The sequence below is a fragment of the Paramormyrops kingsleyae genome, chromosome 9 (genome assembly GCF_048594095.1).
Source record: "Paramormyrops kingsleyae isolate MSU_618 chromosome 9, PKINGS_0.4, whole genome shotgun sequence".
Classification (NCBI taxonomy): domain Eukaryota; kingdom Metazoa; phylum Chordata; class Actinopteri; order Osteoglossiformes; family Mormyridae; genus Paramormyrops; species Paramormyrops kingsleyae.
In genome coordinates this window covers 7578884-7602764 of record NC_132805.1, presented here as the reverse complement: position 1 = coordinate 7602764, position 23881 = coordinate 7578884, and the positions used below count along the sequence as shown (strand labels likewise).

Genomic DNA, 23881 nt, shown 5'->3' with positions numbered 1-23881 from the left:
CCACTAGGGTGGAGTTTCCATTGACGATTCTACACTGTTCTGTGCATCACAGTATACTTGTGCATGGCTGGGCCCAGGTGGACCTACCGCAGGGATGAAAAGGTTCAAAAATGACTTGATCCGTAGCGAAATGGGGGTGTCCCTCAAAGTTCCCAGGGTCGCCACATCACCGGATGCAAGATCTATCCCTATGATCAATAACCACTTTCAGGAGTTTATCTGCAGAATCCCATTCTGTCCCCATAGGTGACCAGCTTAGTCGGGATTCTAAAGTGTGTCCCCTTTGTGGAGGCTTAGCCGGAAAAGCTGCACTTAGTAGATCCATCACCAGGAAAAACCTCCTTTTCCCTGTAGAAACCTCTAGCACCCCCCAGCAAAGGGTTCCCCAGAGTGGAAAGAGCCAGCGTGGGCCCTGCTGCAGTACCACTGGTCGGCCAGAGAGGGAACTATTCAGTCACGAGGCTGTAACTTTCCACTGTGACATTAAAATAAGCATTGTCTCATTGTCCACATCGCTCGCCTCAGAATGTCACACTCCGCTTTTCATCCGGGGTGAAATTCCGCGCGCTGTCCCTTCGGGGCCAACCGTGGCCCTTGTTTGTCCAGCGCCATGTTTCATTTGAATATCAAAGGCTCTGAGAGGGTGGGCAGACACTTTAAATGCTCCTCCGTGGGCTTCTCTCAGGAAATGTGACTGCTAATGTGACTACAATGGGGGGGTTGGGGGGGGGGGTAGGAACACAGCAAGCTTTGTCCGACAGAAATACACTAAACATACTGTTCATCTTTAAACGTTAAATGTCTGTTTTTGAAGGTGCCAGCACTGCCCCCTGAACATTAACCAGCTAAAAGGACGATCCACAATAAATTAAATTTCTTTTACTTTCTGTTTTTTTTTCGCAAATTAAACTTTGAATTCCAGTCATTTTCACATTTTGTAACGCAGACACACACTCTTCCAGGCCAGGAGGTCTTCTCTGAGGCCTGTTCCAGTCAGTTGAAAGGGTGTTGAAAACTTATGCAACGGTTTTGAAGATTCATCATCCAGATGTTGGCTTAATACACAACACAGGCCACTCTGTGATACACCGCAGCCATACTTCATTGCTAATTACACTGATCAGTATAGCGCCCTAACACAGATAAAGCACTCAGGTTTAATCTCCCCGTCTCTCTTTTTCTGGCCATTCATTATGATTTGGCGCAAAGGGCTGTCGGGTGTTCATTACCGAGGGAGGTGCGTGAATGTTTAAACAGCAGACTGACGACCTTTTCACTGAGGTGCAGTTACTGGTGTCAAGGCAGGTCAGGGGCTCCCTCACATCTCGTTTCACCAGCTGCGCAAACGGAAATTATCCGGAGTGGAGCTGCACCGTGCTCAGGCAGACGTTTCCTGAAGTTTGCCTCTGTTGAAACATGTGCACATGTGAGCAACCTCTTAAAGGGAAGGAACACCACAACGGGCGTGTAGAGATACGGGCCCTGGGCAGCCTTAAAGGGAGTGGCTCTTGGGGGCTAAATGTGAGGTTCTTTCAGAGATTAAATCAGGAATGTTGCTTTTACAATTTGATCTTAAAGGGGAGATTATGAGACATCAAGTAAATTATTCTCATTAACCCCCCCCCCCCCCCCCCACAAGCTCCCTGCCTCCACTAAGCAATTATGGCTAATTTACAAAAACCTAAATAAAGCGTGTCTTCTGAATAATAGATTGCACATGCGGAAACCAAGGCCTACAACCTGGGACGTCCCACAATCCTTTCATAAAGTCTCTTTTTATATACGATTCTCCTTTACATTCTTTTATTTTAAATTTTGCACTGTAACTATCAGCATCTGCACCAAAAGATAAAACAATATTTTTGCTATAAATGTTGATGTCATTTTATCCGGGACGTTTCCAGAAACTCTCAGAAATGTATACAAATGATGGAAGACAGAGCTGATGAATTGTGTTTTTTGGACAAGGGGGTATATTTGGTCATAAATGATTTAATCTGTCTTCCATATACACACACACACACACATATACATATATGCTTTTCTCACAGACTGATATTTTGGCTTAATGGGTCCTCCTTTAAGATGCCTTTATAAAAGTTAAAAAATAACAGTGACGGATGAGGTGAGTATTGGAGAGGTTCCTGTTAGTGGGTGTAAACAAAGAGTTATTCTCCAGCTTCACTTGCAATGTTTATATGCTGTAATCTCTGTTTGTCTTTTTTACCCTTCCCCCCCCACCACCAGTCCCTTTCCCATGAGGTAACGTCACTGTGTGGAGACGCCCCGTGCAACATGGTCTCCTCTATCGGGACCGCATGTCGGCAGGCACGCCCCTACGTGTGCCGCGTACAGCCAAGGCCAAGGTCACGCTCATGCATCGACGCCGCATTAGTGACACACACACACCACCCCCCCGCGCCCACGGTACCACGAGTGGGGCGGCTGGATGCGAGCCAAGTTTACAGAACACCACAGATGACAGATAGGGTCAGTCCCAAGGATCACTTTAATGCTGTCACTCATGGCTGGTGACCAGTTCGGAGCAGAACAGAAAATATACTGTGTCTCCCACACGAAGGGCGTTTCAGGGTTCCTGTTATTGTGTTTCAGGCGTCGTCCTTAGGTTCAAGTCAGCTTTCAAGAAAAGGAGTGTTATGCCAACAAGAGACAGCTGAAATCTAGTCAGCCCGACCCTATTTTTTGTTTAGGAAGAATTCAGCATCCAAGGGCACTGTAAAGGGGGGGGGGGGGGGGGGGGTTACGAATTTCTAGCAACACTTTCCCTAGCTGCATCTTTCAAGCTTGTGGGGCCCCAGATGGATGGGTAGGTGGATGGATAGATGGATGGGTCCATGAAAAGGCGGGGCTCTTGATTGGATGGGCCCATGTACGGGCGGGGCTCTTGAATGGATGGGCCCCTGAAAGGGCGGGGCTCTTGAATGGATGGGCCCCTGAAAGGGCGGGGCTCTTGAATGGATGGGCCCCTGAAAGGGCGGGGCTCTTGATTGGATGGGCCCCTGAAAGGGTGGGACTCTTGATTGGATGGGCCCCTGAAAGGGCGAGGCTCTTTAATGGATGGGCCCCTGAAAGGGCGGGGCTCTTGAATGGATGGGCCCCTGAAAGGGCGGGGCTCTTGATTGGATGGGCCCCTGAAAGGGCGGGGCTCTTGAATGGATGGGCCCGTGAAAGGGTGGGACTCTTGATTGGATGGGCCCCTGAAAGGGCGAGGCTCTTGAATGGATGGGCCCCTGAAAGGGCGGGGCTCTTTAATGGAGGGGCCCCTGGGCTGCAGCCATTATAAGGGCATTTAGTTATGTCACCACAGGAGATAAACAGCTGGCACAGCACTGGTTAAATGAGTTGGAGTTGTTTTAGGGAGTCCTGTCTTCAGCCAGATGTGCTGCCAGACACAGACGCGAATCCAATTTCACATGACTGAAAAAAATCATAAAATGGGTGGATTAAAACACAGCACAACAAGGAGGATTAGAAGCACAGGCCTCATGTGAAGACCTGCTGACCGCCGGCTCTTTTGATGACGCCAGGCTGAAATCACGTTCCTGTAGACAATCTCCGGGCGGCGATTAGTGAGCATGTCCTGGTTTATGTGACAGAGTGTGCAAACTTAAGCAATCCAGGGTCCTCACCACTGCCTTTCCCTGCCAAATTACCGTGAGCCTTTTTGCTTTAAACATCAAGGAGTATGATTTAATGCCCGTGTGGGGTGTTTGACATAGAATTGCACTTGAATAACACCACACCACTCTGAATGATACAATGTGTCTGAGCCTCTCGGGGTGTTTCAGTGTGCATGTATTTTGGATTCGTCTGTACGGCTCTCCCCAAAATGAGTGAGCAGAATACGTGTGACACTCTCATTGCTGCCAGCTACAAGTCCATCTTCAGGCCTCTGAAGCCTGTTCAGTATTCAGGCAGCATCCTGTGGAAACTTCCAGGACTCTCAGTGCAAAAACGGTACAACCAATGAACAAAAGACCCAAACACAAGCATTGGGGTGACTGTATTCTCCACAGAACACGGGTTGCCAGGTCCAAAAGTCACTGTGGTGAGTTTATTCTCCACAGAACGCAGGTTGCCAGGTCCAAAAGTCACTGTGGAGACTGTATTGTCCATAGAGCAGGGGTTGCCAGGTCCAAATGTCACCGTGGTGACTGTATTCGCCACAGAACAAGGGTTGCCAGGTACCTGAAATCATTGGATGAATGTATGCCTCACAAGAACAGGGGTTGCCAGGTGCCCACTTAATCCCTCAAATTGTGCGATAAAAATCAATTTCCAAGTGAAAGGACATGGATAATTTTTAGATGAATCTGAAATTACGTGCAGATGTCACTGTAAATGACCACTACCCACATGGATTTTATGCGCTGTAACTAGTTCTCTGTACTATGTTTTAAGTATGATTCATGAAACTATAGTTAATAGAGGTAGTGGGTGTACTTGTATTCATATCAATCATGATGTCTTTTTAATTTATGAGAAAAGCGTAACACTTCATTAGACCACAATACTAGTTTGTGCTAGTAACCTTCTATTGCCCTGGTGAATGTCTGTTGTTTCAAGCGAGTAGTTCAGCTGCTAATGGAAGCCAGCTTCTGTCGATGCTGGTCAAAGGAGGCCAGTAACTGGTTTTCCATTTGAAAGATTTTGCACCTGTGGGTCCTCATACGGTGCATTTGTAAAGCGAATGGTCTGTGATGGAAAATGAGGCGCTCGGCATGAAATGAAAAGGCCCATTGAAGCTGTGTCCAGGTCAGCCGACACCAGCGTCAGCTTGACCCCGTCCCTTTTCACACGCCGAATGTGTACTACGTTTACTACTTGTTCAGTAATTTACAAGCCTTATGAAACACGTCTGATTCAATGCATGATCCCATGAAGTGCGCCGGCGATCCTTTTCATAACCATGTATGTGATTAACACAACTTATTCATGTATAATTTAACATTTACATAAAGACCCATTATTGAATACTAATAATAATAATAATCGCTTGATATATTGCTCTCAGTGGACAGAATCAGCTAGCTGACACTTTATAAAGGATATTAATTAAGGGTTTTTATTGCTATTTTAAATATTCGACTAGTTTGGGAAGAAGAGACATACAACCCTTTCTAAATGTTCGCTTGGGGTCACGGGACATTTTTCATTCACTTCTTTCACTATTGTCTGACACATAGACGATGAACATGCTTTTCCTCCATTTCGACACAAAACAATCATGGCGAAACAATCATTCCTCATGTATAAACAAAATAAATCTGTCTGAGGTTCAGTTTATCTCACTTGTTTTCTTCAGGAATTATCTTTTTTTGTGTGTTTGCTGACATCTAACAGAAGGCATTTATGATTTCTTTGTCATCACCCTCTATCAGATATACATGTTTAACGTGCTTGTATTCACTCATTGTCATAGCAACCGGCTAAGCAAAATTACTATAAATTGTTCATATCTGAATTGCCTGATGTAAGAATACAGGTAAACATACAATTATTACCAAGTAGATATTGCTACTCATTCTAAATTCCATTCCATGATTCTTCAAAATTGTTTAATTGTCCTGATTCAAAATGGTTGTGAATTTCTATTTCTTTTTATATGATATTTATATTCAAATTATTATTGAGGTTTGATGAGGTCTTCCTACTGGAGCATTTCAGGTAAGATCTTCACATTGGATTGTGGAGTATTTTATGTGAGATCACATTGGATTGGGGAGTATTTTATGTGGGATCTTCAAATTGGATTGGGGAGTATTTTACGTGAGATCTTCACATTAGATTGGGGAGTGTTTTAGGTGAGATCTTCACATTTGGATTGGGGAGTGTTTTACGTGAGACCTTCACATTGGATTGGAGAGTATTTTACGTGAGATCTTCACATTGGATTGGGGAGCATTTTAGGTGAGATCTTCACATTGGATTGGGGAGTATTTTACGTGAGATCTTCACATTGGATTGGGGAGCATTTTAGGTGAGATCTTCACATTGGGTTGGGGAATATTTTAGGGAGATCTTCACATTGTATTGAAGAGAATTTTAGGTGAGATCGTCACATTGGACTGGAGAGTATATAAGGGGAGGTCATCACATTGGATTGTACATGATGTATATGCATATTGCATATGATGTCTTCACTTTAGATTAGACAGTATTTTAGGTGAGGTTTTCACAGTTTCACTGTTCCTTGGCTATATGGACATTCCTAGCGTGAGCCAGGACAGTGACATCACCCTACTCATTGAGGGAAGGATCAAGAGAATTCCAAATGGAATTGACAGGTTAGCATCTTACCAGAAGTGGTTACATAATAAAGCACGTGAACAGCAGAAAAAAGAAGTGACAGGCAACAGACATGACTCCATACCACTGTAGCGTGTTGGCGGTCACTGATCACCAGTCGGGGGGGGCGCTAACCCTGAGGTTTGGCATCTTGGAGGGTCAGTCAGCCCACTGTGGATCAGCAGCTCTGCCAGGAAGCCATGACAGGAATTCCCAAACCGACACAGATAATATCAAATGAAAGTCCGGCTGGTCTTACTGTATATAAATCAGGATTAAAGAGAATTGGGCCCATTTGCTGGAAATGATCACACCAGCTGTTACACAGCGAAACACTAGTGTTCTTTTCTAAGTCTTATATAACTTCCTACTACTAACTATCACGCCAACTAATGCAGACCCTCAATCCAGCTGTTAGAGATTTTCAAGAGAAAGATCAGGAGAAGAGGCACGGGGTGCTGGGCTTAGGGTGGGAGGTCTTAGCTGGCTGACAACAGGAGAGAGCAGATTCTCCAGCAACAGTGTGTAAATAACACCAATTTTACCCTTAATGTTTGTACATCCCAGTCGTATTTCCCTTCACTATCTGCTGTGATGGGAGCGTAGCCTGGTTTGGCGAGACAGGAGATGTTAAACACAAGCCCATTATTACCTGGCACCAGTAACAGTGGGCCAGGCCTGGGCTGGGAATAGGGGCAACCTTTGAGCTCAGCCAGAGTTTCTAAGGGCAGTCAGTGACAATAAAACTGGACTGAACGCAGAGGCAAACCAGCCAAGACAAGGAATAGAAATGCTGGTTTGCTTACTGGGACACTGACAGAAAGAGAGTCAAGCAGATAACCAAAATACATGTAAACTAAATGTTATCTGAGGTCTTATGGGTAAACATTTTGAGACAGGCTACATTTAGTTTGGTGATGCATTGCCTTTTATTTAATTTTGTGGTAAGACAAGTGGCAGGAAAACATGAAAATTTAATTCCTTCCTATAAAAACAAAAAAATGATTCATTCACCACTGCCTGATCTTCCTCCTAAAGAGCTCCGGAACCCACATGTATGGTATAAATTCATCTTTTCCGGGATCCTGAACGTCAACGTCAAAGAACAGCCATGCAAATTCAAAATGAAGGCTTTCGCTCTTCTCGTAGCGAGACTGTGCGTGATTTAGAGAGTTCAGCTGGGGGCCTTTAAAAAGTTAACAGCGTCTCAGACAAAAGCAACCAAGAAGGACATACAAAAGCCAGAGTGGCTTACATAACGTCAGCTGAGTCCAATTTACAAAGAAAGCATTACAGTAAACAAATTAGGGTGGTGTTTGGAATATGTTTCCTAATAGTGTGGTGGTGGTGGCTCTCACGTCAGCAGAAGATAAGCTTCTGCCAACATTAAGTCGTTAAACATTTAAACGATGAGCCCTGATGGCCTTTTTCCATTTTAATAGGTTTTGCTTTTGGATGTTCTCATGAGTTTGAGCATCCATGGGTCGTTGTTTGTGCGTAAATGCTTTTGCGATTTCCTGCATGCTGGAGGTAGCCCTAACATGGATTTTGGGTCAAATCCATTCCTCCGGTAACACTATGAAAGACGTGGAGGCTGTAGAATACAGAGTGATGGTGCCCCCTTGTGGCTAAACCTTTTAAAGACGGTAGTGATTTCACTGCCATTAGAATATTAACGTTAGAATATTATTTTTTTTTTTTTTTATTATTTCAGCACAGAACATAGCCAACCAAGGAGCTTTATTCAATGAGGAGCCTCATCCTCAGGAACAATGGTGAATGGTACAAAAGCCCTTGAAGTCAAGCAGAAAGGTTCATTCACAGATGATCGCAACAGAAAAGATTTCACCATCCCAAGGTTCCAGAGCTGATTAAAGGTTTCAGACAGAAGCTTCTAAGGCAAGATATCGGCTGGGGGTGGAGTGCATGGCTTCAAACTTTTTAGTGCAAAAAGAAAGAAACAAACTTTTATGATAGAAGTTGATGTCGCCCAATGTCTGAGGTTTTCACTCAGTAATCTGAAAGGCAGCTCTTCTGACGGGGTACTGGATGTGTTTAAACATGCAGGGTAGCATAAAATTCAGGAGAACCCAGCTGCGAAATCCAATATCTTTGCTGGCGATCTCCGACAGTTGTAGATGTAAGGAGATTAGAGAATGATGTAATATTACATCAGGCATTCTTAGCATTTCCTTATATGCCATGAATAAGACCATGTGACATGTGGAGTGAATTCTGTGAGCCAATCAATTTCTGTGAACAAATCAGGCAATGGAGAAGTAAAAAAAAAAAAAAGAAGCATTTCAGCCGACACCACCGACTCTGTTTCACATTGGTCTGTGCCAGTGAGGAGATGCCTCAGAAATGCCCCGGGAAGGTGGGGTGAGACTGGGCGTGGTCTGGACCAGAGGATGGAGGTGACAGACTGTGCAGGCTGTAATAGGGGGTAGAGGAAAAAGGGTGGGCAGGTTGCATCAGAAGTTGGAGGAGGCAACGTGTATATACCGTACCACAGGGTGGAGGAAACAGGCTATACAGACCATATCACAGGGTGGAGGAAACAGGGTATACAGACCATATCACAGGGTGGAGGAAACAGGGTATACAGACCATATCACAGGGTGGGGTGGAGGACAGAACCCATAGGAAGAGCAGGAGTGAAGATACTCAGAATCAGGCTGGACCTCCTGCCTACAATTCAATACTGTTCTGTGCGTCTGTCTCCCACCAAATAGGCTTCCAACCGATTTCACAGGCTATTAAAGGGCGACACACCTCAATGGAACCTGCTGGCAGTGACTTTGGCGCTATTTTTAGCTGCCGTGAGACTCACATGCCCCTTGTCTCCGTCACACCGCTCCAGACGGCGCAGCCGGGCACACGCATTATCCCTCGGCCCCGGAATAGCAGCTGTTGCCGTCCAGCTCCGCACGGGACAAGAGCGCGATGCCGGTGTCACCTCATAAACGTGTCACGACCCGCCGGATCACTTCCGCTCAGCGTCCACGAGAAGCAGCAGCGTTAAAGAGAAAAGCAAACATCAGAGGGGATCATCTGATGGCAAGTTTAAGGGCTTTCATGATTCGGCTTGTTATATCTTAAACAGCAGCACCATTAAACTCATTCCCATTTCAAGTGCCAGTGATGCACTGTTATAGACACAAGAGACGGTGCTTCTGTCAAACACGGAGCAGTTTTCCTGCCTACTGCCTACTACAAGTGTAATTCACCTCAAGGATATTGCAGCATGCAATGGGCAAATGCATCCTTTTGCTGCTAGAAGCCAGTGCCGGTTTTGGAGCAGAGCGTTTTGATAGTAGTCCCGCCCATGTGAAAGCATGACCCTGAGAATCCAGCTTGGGGCACGTCTGGAGCAGAACAGCAGGGAACAGGACGTGGACATCACCCCGTTATTAAAACAGCTCGTCCATGTGGATTGTCTGTGATTAGCAGGATCAGAATCACAGAGTCCCTGGTCACAGACACACAAAGCATAATCATACATGCTGAAAACCTTGAACGTCCTTCTCACTGAAAGATCCTGTGATCAGAACCTGCATTTGCAACAAAGTATGAGGGAATATTTATGAACATCATTTATTATATTGTTGATTTTCCTTGTTTTGCACCCCAAAGTAAATTCCTTGTACGTAAAAGTACTTGGAGATAAATAATTCTGATATAAAAGGCAAGAATCACAGCAGTTTTATACATTCATGAAAGAGATTTCCCTTTGTTGCCCCAATAGAGACAACAGATCCAGTATCCACACTGTCTTACTAACTCCTTGGCTGACTTTAAGCACAGAGTAGATTGAACCCTAACTGGACAAGCCTCACCAGCAGTAAAAAAAGGCACCGTCTGTCACCTGGGAGACATGAACAATGAGCACCTGATCAAACACCCTCACATCACACACCAGGCCACTTTAAGAACCTACCACTAATGGTCCAGGGTCGTCACCTCCAGCTCCTTGAAAATCAGTGCGGCCAAAACTCTAGAATAGTACTTACCTGATATAATTTTAAGACACCATTCAGGAAAGGATACTTAAAAATAAAAATAATCAGAGACCCTTTGTAGCAGAACTGTTTATTTCCTGAACCTGGTTTTCCAGCCTCAACATTCTTAGGTGAAGACCAGCGGCACTTCTGGACAGAGCAGAACGACAGCCACGCGTCAGCGGATGGGCTCGACGCCGTGCGGCGGCTGAGGTCCCGGCCAGCCAGCACGCTCCGTCCCCATGGGACGGCCAACCAGCACAGCGTACAGACAGACAATTACAAAACTATACACCAGTCCACATGAGCAGCGATTTACAAATCACTTTTGTGTCGTATGAAGCCACGCCCCCCCATTGATCAGCCAACCTACAGTATTTAATGCATCTGCAAAAAAACCAAACAAAAGAAAGTTAACTTCTCCAAAGATGGCTCCTGCTTTTAGGAGTGTAGCTCTTAACGCAATACAGTTACTTTTCGTTTTCCTTCGGACTGCCGTGGGTCAAAGGGTCCAGCTCAGGTTCGCTTTTTGCACACGGGAGTAAAGGTCAACAGAACCAAACATTGAGTTACAGCCGCCCCGCAGGAGCAAGTGTGTAGGGGCAGGTCTGAACATTTAAATAAGTGATGAAGGAGCGTGGAACTAGACTTGCAGCATCACACACCTTGGTCCAGGTCTTCTTACTGCTGAGCCACAATCCCACACGTAATGCTGTTGTATATATGCTTTTCACACATTTGTTTTTTTAAATATACAATATGCCTATATATAATATACATAGTAGATCTCCAGCCACATTTAACTAAAGCATGAGCTTTAAGCTCATTCCAGCTGATTTTGTCACCCGACCACAGAGCCGCGATTTCCTACAGGATGCCAGTGGCTTTCCAATAAGAGGGGGCAGGCGGGCCGCCCTGACGTCACCCTGGACGTTCACGCAGACCATCAGCTACAGCCAGAGGGGACACAGGGCTCCGGCGAGGGCCAAGCCGGCCCTAAAGGACTCACAGCTTGATTATCAACAGGAGCCCCACAGAAACGCACATTTTCACACTGTAAGTGATGTAAAATGCGGGTATAGTTTAGCATCTCCTACCACGAATACATTCGCTCATCCACACCTCGGGTACGTTCGTCCCAGACGGAGCTCGGACCGCAAAACCAGGCCGGCGCAGGACGGCTTTGCGGCCGCGGACTGACTATCGAGGTAGTTCACATTGTTAGGGGCTGTGGGGGTGGGGGAGGTCAGTCTGGGGAACCAGCATCACAGTTACAGAACAAGAAGGGAGGGGGGGGACTCCACGCCATGGCCTAGGCATGCCACACGCGTCGCAGTGCACTCGGGGAAAGCAGCAGATCCGGGCAGGCAGATGCTGAAAGGAGTTTATGTATCCAGGCGATGGCGTCAGACTCTCGCGGGGTCTCCGGGGGAGGGGGAGGGTGGACGATTAGAGCTGGAAGCCTCCTACAGGACCTTCGGACTGCTGGAAGATGAACTGCGCCTGGTTCTGGTCCACCTGTGGGGCCAAGTTAGCGTCCTCCTCCTCCACCCCGAAGTAGCGCTCGATCAGGTCGAAGGCCTTCTGGTAGATCTCCTGGTTCTCGTGACTTTGCAGGAACTCGATCTTGTCTAGACCTGCAAGCATGAAGAGAACAAACATCCCCCCCCCCGTTAAGACAGGATGAGCGCCAAACAGCCCAGGCGGATCCCTTTGGGGCAAGCTGGGCTCACTGACGTGAACTCTCATGTCGACATGGACGGAACATTCCAGAAGGAGAACTCGGAGCACCAGATGCAGCATGTGTAGGAACGTATCCTCCTTTTATACACCGTGCATTCTGAACATTGGTGGTTAGCTGAATTTCAACCATGCCATCACGACTAAATCAAAGATGATTGCTTTCCGAGATGGATGCCGGCTGCTGTGGGACGGAGCCGAGGCCACGCAGAGGCAGAGAAGCGTGCGTCTTTACCGTAGGCCTCCTCGATGAGAGCGCAGTAGGGGTTGATGCCCGTGCCGTTCTGCTTCGCCTCCTGCTCCCCCAGCCGGAGGATGTTCTCCAGGCCGTTCAGGGACACCTGCACTATCTTGGAATCCATGACTGTCAGCAAGTCACACATAGGCTTGATGGTATTCAAGGACACCAGGTACCTGCGGACAGGAAATGACAAAAGATCCTTTATTTGCCATTTGCACGAGGCTGATTTTCCACATATCCCAACTTGCTCCCTTTTGAGACATATATACGCAGGTCAGGCCATTTATCCGGCACTCCTAGAGCATTATGGTGGAGTTAAGGGCCTTGGTAAAGGATCCAACAGAGACATGACTATTCGGCAGAGGTTGGAGCTCGAACCAGCGCCCCCCTGATCACAGGCACGGAGGCCTAATCCACCGAGTCATACACAGAACCCCAGATACACTTTTCAGGGGGCTGCCTCCTAAATGCCAAGTCTCATCACACCAGTTCCGACAACCTAAAGACCTTTATACATGTGTCCAGCCAATCAGCAACTCCAACACCCCGCTGGTACCTGATCTGCTCAGGTGTGCCCCCGGAGGTGGCGTTTGTGATCGCCCAGGCCGCTTCCTTCCTCGTACGAAACTCGGCCTTCTGGAGAATCTCGATCAACACCGGGAAGATGTTGGCGTCGATCACGGCCTGAGGAAACAGCATGCTGAGGTCAAGCACGGACAACTGGGGGAAACGGGCAGGCGGATGGACGCGGGACGGACCTGGATCTGCGCCCTGTTACCAGCTGTGATGTTGGACACCGTCCAGCAGGCTTCCTTCTTGATGGACTCTTTGGGGCTGCTGAGCAGGTGAAGCAGGCAGGGCAGAGCAGAGCAGTTCAGGATCACCTGTGGACGCGCACGCACACGCTCAGACGGGCGACACGCACACGCATGACACGCGTTCGCTCTGGCTCGATCTCAGACAGGAAAGCAGCGATCACTCCGCAATCAGGATGAAACGTTAAGTCTTTCAGGATGCCATTTGTGTACCTTGCACTTTTTGATCTGTCCACATGACATTTACTCATTTGCCCTTCGTTTATTTTGTACTACACGTATACAACGTACTTGCTGCCGCATGCACGAGAATTTGCCACTGGGAATGAAAGAAACTTTGCCTAATTTAATCCAATCTAAAACATGACTCGTTTCTGACTAGCTAAATCTGTCAGTGTTCGTGGTGCCCGGAGGACTGGATCACACTGCACACGGGACAGAGACGGACCGAAAAACAAGGTCAGGTCGACTGGACAACGAGGCGAGCAGGACAACCTGAGTCTGGACGTCATCGCCCGTGACGATGTTGCCGACGGCTCGGAGGGCAGGAGAGACCACCTTGTAATCGCTGTGCCTGAGGGATGGAGGAGACGGTTTTAAGAGTGAAGGCCCCCCCCCCCCCCGAGACCCTGCTTCACCGGCCTCCCACCACGCCACCTTACATGAGCAGCTCCACCAGGCGCCTGCACACGCCGGAGTCTATCACCGTCTGGATCTTGTCGTTGGGTCCGTCCGACAGGTACGACAGCGCCCAACAGGCGTCGGCCAGAACATCGGGGTCGCTGCTGAAGAGCAGCCGGGAGAGGACGCTGAGACAGGGGGACACCTGCCGGGGAGGGGACAAGGTAGCGTCATGTCACTCACTTCCCATCAGCCACTGCAGGTGTGGCTTTTCCCACCCACACCTTCTGGCATTTACAGAATCTTCATCCCATTTATAGCTGCCCCCCAGCAGATGAGGCCCACAACAGCTGACACACTCCTCCTGCAATGTGTGAGGTTAGCCACCTGTTTCCCGTCGCTCTACGGCCTGCGGGCCACATAGTGATAGAGCACTCACACAACATGGCAGCTTCCACGCCATTTCAACCCCAGTCCTGTAGGTGTCACTACAGAGTAATCAAGGAGAAGAATATCCAACATATGCTGCGAACATGGGGCACTTGTGATCTGAGTCTCACCACCAACACAAACAATACAGAATGTTGGGGTTTGAACCTAGATTTGGTCTTGAGTGGCCGGAAGCTTTTAACTTAAGTTGGCTTCATCATAGCTACCCAATTCCACCCTGTTTCATAGCGGGAGGCCTCAGAAGGGGGAATAGCACCTTGCTGAAATCCGGAGGGGGGTTTTTCCCCCGGCACAGATTGGAGAGCGCCCACACCGCGTTTCTCGTGGTCGTGAGCCGGCTGGATTTCGTCAGCAGCCTGAAGGGCAGACAGAACATTTGGGTCATGGGGAAATACGTGATTCTGATAGCTGCGCCGTCGCTCTTAAACAGAACCACGGGCTGGGATTTTATTACATTGTACTTTACTGAATTGGTCCATCGAAAAAGTGCCTGCAAGGTTAAAACTATCAATGTTCCTTTACTCATCTTTATCTCCTCACTTAAATTAATAACTGAAGAGTAAGTTCACTTAAAACCTCCTGACTCATGTCACATCCAGTTTCACTTCTCACTTAAGTTGAGCGTCTAATTGTACTCAAAAATAATTAAGAGCTCAGCTAACAGAGACATAACTCACTGCAGGAGAGATGGCAGGATTCCACAATTCAGCACATAGTCCCTGCACTCTGCATTGTCACCAGCGATGTTGCCCAGAGCCCAGACTGCCTGAAACACCATCGACAAATCACTGTCACTGCAGGCCTGCTGGCAGGCCCTCGGTCACACACAGATTGCCCCTTACCTGCTCCTGCACATCCTCATAGTCTGAGTTGAGCAGCTCGATGAAGATGGGCACTGCTCCCGTCTCAATTACCACCTTGGTGTGGAGAAAGGTGCCCGAGGCGATGTTGGTAAGGGCCCAGGCTGCCTCGAACTGCCATGAGGAAGAAGGGGTGGGGCATGGGGAACGAGGCAGAAACACATCACGCTCATGTCGTAGGAACAGACCGGACCAAAGATCACGTCCCATATCTCAGGGATGGGGACACGGCAGAGATTCACACTCAGGGCACCGAAACGGACACCCTGCACACACATACCTGCAGAGTACAGTTCTCACTCCTCTTGAGAAACTCTACAAACTTGTTGACCACGCCAGGTGTTAAGATGACCTCATCAATGGGGGGGTTGGGCTCTGAGCAGGAAAGGAGGCAGAACGCCATAAGAACTCACAATGCACTTCTTAAAATTACCCACATTTCAGTGTGCAGAGAAACAACCATTAAAAAAAACAGATCAATAACAAGGGTGAAGAACAACCCCCATACCTTTGGAAAGCAACTTCCTGAATTTCTGTGTTGCGATGAGCTGCTGGTCTGGGTCATCAGAGAAGATCATCTGGATCATGTCGGGCGTTATGACACCCTCCTGGAATGCCCGCCCCCCCCACACACACAATTACCCAAGCTGTTCCTTCATGGCTGCCAGAAAAAACACCACATTGCTGAACAAGACAAGCAAAGGAAAGTGCTACCCACTGCTGACCAATGGGCCTTTGAGAGAGAGCGACCAAAGCGTGGCATGATGTCACTGTCAGCAGCTCCCTCGTTCACATGGACATGGGGCAGGGATACTTACACCCGACACAGGCACAGTGGAGCTGACATCAGGGTCCTGGATGGGACACTCCAGCATTGACTCATCTCCAGCGGGAAGGGAGACGTTTCTCCTCTTGAACAGCTGCAAGTAAGGTTTAAGTCTAAGGTCAGTATAAGAATAGTGAAATATAAATCCAGAGGAAAGCATATGCTTGGGATCTCTAAAAAGCCATTAAAAAGCAACCGAAAAATGCAGCAGAATAGGAATTCACGCCCATGACACAATGCATGGATAACAGTTTCAGAAATGAGATCACGCCATCCTCACCACCCTCGGGTTCGAGGCCAAAGGACACCACCCTACACAACAACAGTCACACAGGGCCACAAGAAGCCCTTGTTTACCTGCTCCTCCCTCTTCTGCTTGCGGAGCTGAATGCCCTCCTCTTCCCGGCGTCTCCGCATCTCTTGGGGGTTCAGGGCCTTGTTCTTGTAGCTCTTCATCCGGTAGTTGTCATTCACTGGACTTGCCATGGTGACTAGAAGTGAGCATAAGGAAAGTAAACCAACAGAAAGCAGCCTCCTTTCCCCTATGAAGCAGTCGGTACTGAGGCATCAAATAGTGTCAAAGGTGGCATCACCTGCTTTTAATACGGACAACATTGAAGGGATTATCCAACAAAATATGTATATTAACAGTGCGTTCGGTTTCTTAGTATTATGTTTAGAAGGGCGACAAGAAATCTGATCCACATTAAAATAAAAGTCTGTTTGATCAGCTTTACCGATCACTAAATGAGAACACGCCCCTCGCCCCTACATGAAACCACGAAAACAGGGACAGTATGTGACCCGCGTCGTTTGACAGATTAACAGCTTAGCATAACCAGTCTACAAGTCTTCATGCTCCAGACTTTCACCCCAGTCCCCGGTAATCTACCGTCCAGACCTCAAACGCTGCCAGATAATCTTTGGACCGGCAGTCTTTACTCCCTAGTAACCACAGGGTAAGCAGACTAACTAGTTAAACGCGGAGGCGGCATTTGGCAGCCCTGCTCCCCCCCCCACACACCCCCTTCATTTCCTCCTCTCGGCCCTGTCCAAATACACGGTGCCTCGATTAAACAGGGTCCAGGTACAGCTTCCCAAAGCGCCGCGAGGTGGTTAAGTAACCCACGGTCAAGCTCGACTTACCCATTCAATGAAAAAAATCCCCGTAAGTAACCCTGTTTCCTTGCGGCAACCTCCGCCAGTTCCCACAGTTTCGCGAACAATATGGCGTACCCCCTAGATCCGTCACAGGTATCCCAGCTGCCCTCGCAACGAACAGCCACTCAAACGTCACGCGGCTACACATTTATTTCCGCCTTTAGAAGACTCACTTCCGTTTAAAAAAAAACTGAAAAACACTACTTCCGGCCCCGTCAACCAATTGGAGCGAGGGACTTGGTAATTAAACTAGAAGGAGAAGCTTTTAGCATTTAGCCGGTTTTAGTAATTCAGATTATTTTAATAAAATTGGCAATACAATAATTGGGAAATTAAAAGGTAGTTTGGCGCATATATTTTCTACTTTTTCAGTGTAATAAGTATTTTCATAGTATTAGATATTTGTCTAAAATGTCAAGTTGCTTGTTCTGTCTATCTCTTCTTACCTGCATACCTTTTTCTATCTCCAGCGCTTTTCCGTCCTAAGCCAGCTCTTTTATGCCCTGTGTCATTCAGCCTGTGTTAACGGTCTGTAAACAGACAAGTTACCGGTTAGCATGGTTAGCATACACAGTCAGTCCCAGCATATTCAGGAGTGAGGACCAAGCTGTGTGTTATTCTAGGAGTGCTAAACTCCATGTTTAATTGCTAGAAGTTCATGCGTTCCTATCGGGGAAGGTTATAAACGTAAAATCTAAACAGCGCATTGTGTTTCAGGTCGTCATGTTGGTCTGTGATATCTGTGGCGAAGAGGCCTTGCTGGAAGAGGACATGAAGACTCATCTGCTCTTGAGCCACCTGGAGAGGGAGATAAGCTGCCCGCTCTGTCCGATAGCCGGGCTATCTTATGATGAGATTCACTTTCACATTAACACTGCTCATCCAGAGACTGACACTCAGGCACAAGCGAAGCAGGTCGAGGTGGACAAGAATAAAGGTCAACCAGGTGCCTTGTCCAGCAGATGTATAGCAGAGGGTGTCAGAGTCCCAGAGAGGGGGTCACCTGAAAGAATGCGGCATGTTCCATCTTTGGAAGAGAGTGCCAAAAAACCTGCTACTGAAGCCATGCAGAATCCACAGCGCCCAGTATTGGGGGGTTCAAGGACCCAAGAAGCACCTGACCCAAAGAGGGTCTGCACTTCCCTTGGGAAAGGTAGGAGCAGTCGGTGTGTTTTAGAGCTGCATCTGTGCAGAGATCTGAACGCCAGTGAGATTCTGATAGTGATGTCGATGATGCTGATTTTGTGTTTCAGAGCAGTCGTACACGTGTCCAATGTGTGCCCTGGTGTGCAGCGACCGGTTTGTCTTACAGGAGCATGTTGAGCTGCACCTGCAGGAGCAAGATGCAGACAGAGGTACCTGAAATGATCCTTACGGCTCGGGGTTAAGAGGGGACACCCTCAACGCTCACTACTCTGTAGCCAGTGTTCCTTCTGCTGCTTTCCAGAATCTTCTGGTTCTGACCTGCAGTTGGCTAGAGAGCTTCAGGAGGAAGAGCAGCTGAGACTAAAGATGGAGGAGTCCAAACGAGAAGCAGAGGACTTCAGGAAGCTGCAGGTCACTGCTTACCATGACCAGTCTCTTCACTTGGCATGGACCACAACACCTCCCAGTTATATACAGCTCTGGAAAAAATTGAGACCACTCTATATATTTTTTAAAAATCATCTGTATTTTTAAGTCCTGGTTTAAACCTGGCTCTGCTGGCAGAGGCTACACTGTGAGGCAGGCTGCTTCCAGACTCAAAATTTCTAAGACAGCAGTACACAAGAATAAGGTGAAGCAGGAGAGACTGGCAATAACCAAAAACCAGCCAAGCAACTTTCTAATGCCAGAGATGACTGTTGGCTTATCCAGCAGTGCCCCATGAATCGGAGGGTGACCTCAAGTGACCTTCAAAAGGAATGGGGAACATTAACTGCAGGTGTGAAGTGCACTGCTAGAACAGTTCATATCAGGCTCTTAGAAGCAGGACTGAAGACCCATATTGCAAGGAAGAAGCCCTTCATCAATGAGAAGCATTGAAGAGCCAGGCTGGAGTTTGCAAAAAATATATATATATATTTTACACAGGCACACACCCACAAATTGAGAAGTGAGTGAAACAGAATTTTTTGCTGTGGTCTCTTAATTTTTATAATTATGTATATATGTAATTATGTGTAATTACATATATGCATATTTAATATATATATATGATCTACCAAGGTTTGGCATAAGCAGCTGCCTCTAGGTCAGAAGATTTGTATGCATGTTGTGAAATTGGTCCTCGCTGTGCCTTTGTCCCCTCCCCTGCAGAGGCAGTTTGGCCTCGATGGCAGTGGGGGCTATGTCCGACAGGCGGAGAAGAGCATGGAGAGGGCGGTGTCCCGCGGTCACATGACCCCAGTCGAGTTCCACAGGAAGAAGGCTGAAATGATGGAAAGCCTGGCATCAGGAATAGACGACTGCAAGACCAGAACAGCTGGTATGGAGACTGGATTACTGGTCTGACCACTTGCTGTTTTGTGTGTTATATCCTTAGCAGTAACTCAGTAAGTGCACAGCATTTCTGGTCACTTTTAACCCCTCCCTTCCCCCCCCAGGCGTGATGTCAGCCCTCTACGAGCACTATGTCAGGGAGGGTCATGACGTCGTTCACGTGTGGCTGAGTGCAGAAACCGATCACTACTCGTGTTCAGAAGGTGACCGGGGCTGGGGTTGTGGCTACAGAAACTTCCAGATGCTGCAGTCGTCTCTGCAGAATATGCAGCTATACGCACCATGTGTCTCAGGTCTGTACAGTGCCACACGGTAGGCAAACTCTGACATGTTATACCTCATCTTGCTTTGTGAGTGTGGTCACATGACACATACTGATTCTGTCATACGATTTACTTCTGTTACCTGATAGTTGGGAGAGTCCCCAGTATCCCACGTGTGCAGGCCCTGATTGAGGAGGCCTGGCAGCAAGGAGTGGACCCCCAGGGTGCATCACAGTTCAGTAACTGCCTAAAGGGAACAAGAGCCTGGATTGGAGCAACAGAAATATTTTCACTCCTCACTTCCCTTGGAATCAGGTGAGAGGTTCTTAAATCACTTTAAAGGCCTTCTACCCCATGTCCTATTATGTGATTGGCTGCCATGGTGAGGGCTGACCTGCTGTGTGGGTTGTGATTGGCTGTCCTGACGTCCACCCTTTTATGCTGGTAGGGCTCACATTGTGGACTTCCCCCAGCCCAGTGGTGCCAAAAACACCCACCCTCATCTCTTTGAATGGGTCAAGAAGTACTTTTCCTACTCTGCCAGCAGGGGTGCTAAGCTGCCCCCTCGGGTGGTCAAAACCACACAGCCCCCCCTTTATCTACAGCACCAAGGTATGTGCACTCCTTCCCCGAGGGTTTGTAGGCAGGTGTTCGGTTTAACGTTTGCCTTCAAATCTTCCTGATTAAAATAAGCAAGTGAGATGCCTCTCTCTCTCTCCCTGTCCAGGCCACAGTCGCTCCATTGTGGGAATAGAGCAGAGGAGGAACGGTAGTCTCTGTCTCCTGCTCTTTGACCCAGGGTGCCCCCCAGAGGACATGAGACGCATAACGTGCTCAAATATTCCAGCCACGTCCCTGCGCTCCCTTCGCAAGGTTCCCAGTCTCCTGGCGCACAAACAGTACCAGATAGTTGCCGTAGAGGGAGTACTTTCTCCAGAGGAGAAGCGGGTAAGCACATCCCTGCTGGTTAAGGGTCAACACCCCGAGATTCCAGCGCTGTCAGCCAGCAATGTCCTTTGTCCCTGAAATATTGTTCTTTGTTTTCAGACACAGATCATAAACTCAAGAACACTGCGTGCAGAGAGGATTCAGTGATCCAGAAAGGGCTAAGCTGAGGACTGTGTATATACACGAATCAGTGTGTTTGTGTGTGTTTTTAAATTAAATAAATGAATCTTGTCACCTTTACCTAAACCCTAAGCTCTCATGCTTTTACTATTCAGCAGTAATATTTAATGTGAAGTTCTGCAGACTTGTGGGCCACCCGTTTGGCTGCCTGTAGTGTGCCTGACCTCACCTCTGTGAGCAGCTGCTGCTGGTCACTGACTGCCCCAAAGGCATCACTGCGCCTTCTGCCTCGTTTGTGCATCACTGGGTTGAGGACACTGCTGACCCGCCTTTTCCTGCCTGTCTCTCTCTGAAAACTCAGCCCCAATGCTGGTGGCGGGTGCAGTTCTGTGGCCGTACATCACTGCATAAGCCATCACTGCTCAGAATCTCACAGCCAGTGGGCAAAACCCTATGCAATAAGCTAAGCAGACACATGAGGCGCTATGAAAGCTCCCCACTGCATTTCGGTGATGCCACACACAAGCCTCTCCCCAGTTTTGTAGCCTTGTCAGTTTTTCCTTCTTTCTCGTTGTTTTCTGCCGCTCTGTTAAGTGGGTAGAACAGTATCAACCTCATTTATTGTGGAACATGACTCCTCTGTTAATAAGTGAACTGGTTAACGACATGTTTCATTAAAAGGTAAATCTAGCAGCATAAACACCTCTTTGATGTGATCTCTCTCTGGATTTCACACCATGCTTTCCCTTATTGGTTCACCATGTATTGGTTCTGTTAATCAGTCATGTTGGATGTTTTCGCTCCATCTTCTAACGTCTTGTGCTGGTCAGGGTTGGAGAGGTTCCTGTATCTATATATATATAAATCTATATATATATATATATATATATCATTTTGCAAACTGCAGCATGTTTCTCATTAATGAAGGGCTTCTTCCTTGGTAGCAACCTGTTGCTCAGCATAACCTTCTACCAGCAGAACCACGATTAAACCAGGATGTAAAAAGGCAGATTTATTTAAAGATATAGACAGTCTCTTCATTTTTTCCATAGCTATATTATTAGTAGTATCACACATTACGATGTATTGATACTGACCTCAAGCGACCTTCAAAAGGAGTGGGAAACATTAATTTCAGGTGTGAAGTGCACTGCTAGGACAGGATCGTATCAGGCTTCTAGAAGTAGGACTGATGAACCATAACGCAAAGAAGAAGCCCTTCTTTAATGAGAAGCAGGGAAGAACCAGGCTGCAGTTTGCAAAAATAAAACATTCACAGACACATAAATTGAGAAATGAATGAAACAAAAAAATTGTGCTGTGGTCTCTTCATTATTTTTCAGCGACTGTATATGCAATTCATAGCATACAGGGGTGAGAATAGATATTCTCCATGGCCATGTTGCAGTATGTATATAAAGGGCAGAGACTGTAACCAAGATGAGTGCAAATTGATTGAACTGTCCTGAATTCAGTATGTGACAAGGTCAATCACTGGCCACACATTCTCTGATTTAACAGAAAACAACCCTGTGGCTTAAACCAAGACTCTTCTGCCTGGCGTAGTAGGAAAGGTCCTTTGTTCAGTCTTCCTGCGCCCCTGAAAAGAAGTGAAAAGTCTGTCTGTCTCAGTCATCATGTAGTCTGGTCGATGCCTACCAGGGGTGCCAGACCAGTAGGCACGTCCAGGCTGGGAGTCTGGTGTGAGACCTCGCTGTGTGTCAGCCTTGGACCATCTCCCTCAGATGGTCTCTGCTGGCCAAGACTCCACACCAGCATATTTGCAGTTTGGGGTGTGTGAAAGACAGCTTACTGACAAAGTGCTGTGTAGGGTTACGCATTATCGGTAGAGTGAAGGGGTCACTGGCTGTCGCACAACGCATGAAGCACAGGGAGAAATTTGCATAGAGGAATGGACTCCTGTACAAGTTGTCCCAAGACCATGTGTCAGGAATAAAATGTCTCTAGTATGTTATTCCGGAGTCTATGCTCTCTGAAGTGCGGAAGGGTGTCCATGATCATGCTGATCACTGGGACCCATTCAGGAGTCTAGAGTTTGTGAGGCAACACTGGACAGAGACATTTTCCCATTGCTTAGCCTAAGTTTTACATTAATCAAACCTTGTGGGATATTTCAGCGACCGCTTCACCATCCTTTACTACGACGGTGTCTGTCATGCATGGTGGTAGATGATTAAGTGTTATCATTCAACCTAAACTTCTGTCGTTGTCGTAGACTGAGTCAGCTGATGGGAGATGTGTATGTGATGTGTATCTGCAGTCCTGTCTTAAGGTGATGAGCACCAGTTTCCATATACTGATACACAGGCACTACATTAAAACCTAGCATGCTTGCACCTTGTTTGGATCATATTAGCAGACTAATAACAATTTACCTTACACCATGTTTGAACAGACTGTTTTAAAAGTACAAAACATAACATTAAGAGGTTAGAGGACCATCCCTCGAAAGAGACCCACTTTGAAATGTTTGGTACCGTGATCTGAGCCCGTCTTGGCTCAGCGTTCTCCAGCTCTGTGGGTTCTCTTACCTGGAACTTATTTTTATTTTCCCCCACTTGCTCTTTGGCATAGACGGGCTGCTTCTTGTGCTGCGGGGGGGTGTCTTGATTTTCTGGGTATATATTTTAAGTGTGGGGTGCAGGGGGGAATCCTGGTGGCAGGGTGATGGGAGAGATTGGTGCAGAATAAACCACAAGGGAATATGGAGACCCTGTGCCAGTCCCAGCATAGAAAACACCCGTCACGTGTGTGTGCGCAGTCATGTTAGAACAGGAAGGGGCAGGAAGGGGCCATCCCAAAACTGTTCCCACAAAGTTGGGAGCATGAAATTGTCCAAAATGGCTTTGAATGCTGCAGCATTAAGAGTTCCTTTCACTGGAACTAAGGGGCCAAACCCAACCCCTGAAGAATAACCCCACACCATAATCCCCCTCCACCAAACTTTACACTTGGCACAATGCAGTCAGGCAAGTACCGTTCTCCTGGCAACCGCCAAACCCAGACTCGTCCATTGGATTGCCA

The 23881-nt window shown here is 47.4% G+C and overlaps 2 protein-coding genes across 3 annotated transcripts; one reads left to right on the top strand and one right to left on the bottom strand.

The window, feature by feature from the left end:
• Positions 1 to 10385: 10385 nt before the first annotated feature.
• On the bottom strand, positions 10386 to 17169 carry kpna5 (karyopherin alpha 5 (importin alpha 6)). The gene is made up of 14 exons (XM_023813041.2): positions 17010 to 17169; positions 16221 to 16354; positions 15856 to 15957; positions 15546 to 15645; positions 15318 to 15412; positions 15020 to 15151; positions 14855 to 14943; positions 14434 to 14533; positions 13769 to 13932; positions 13602 to 13680; positions 13050 to 13175; positions 12848 to 12975; positions 12286 to 12464; positions 10386 to 11947 (listed from the first exon to the last, which is right to left on the bottom strand). Exons 1-14 carry the CDS (start codon positions 17011 to 17013, stop codon positions 11760 to 11762), a joined length of 1620 nt encoding a protein of 539 aa, XP_023668809.1. The 5' UTR covers positions 17014 to 17169; the 3' UTR covers positions 10386 to 11759.
• Positions 17170 to 17208: 39 nt separating this feature from the next.
• zufsp (zinc finger containing ubiquitin peptidase 1) lies at positions 17209 to 20956 on the top strand. Of its 2 annotated transcripts, none has more exons than XM_023813044.2 (10): positions 17209 to 17264; positions 17742 to 18177; positions 18278 to 18379; positions 18472 to 18581; positions 19323 to 19491; positions 19610 to 19798; positions 19918 to 20083; positions 20217 to 20380; positions 20496 to 20716; positions 20816 to 20956. In XM_023813044.2, the coding sequence occupies exons 2-10, from the start codon at positions 17748 to 17750 to the stop codon at positions 20861 to 20863; spliced, it is 1599 nt and encodes a 532-aa protein (XP_023668812.1). In that variant the 5' UTR covers positions 17209 to 17264; positions 17742 to 17747; the 3' UTR covers positions 20864 to 20956. The 2 variants fall into 2 exon arrangements, with proteins under 2 accessions (XP_023668812.1, XP_023668810.1); XM_023813042.2 differs by having other exon boundaries at positions 17223 to 17363.
• Positions 20957 to 23881: the final 2925 nt, after the last annotated feature.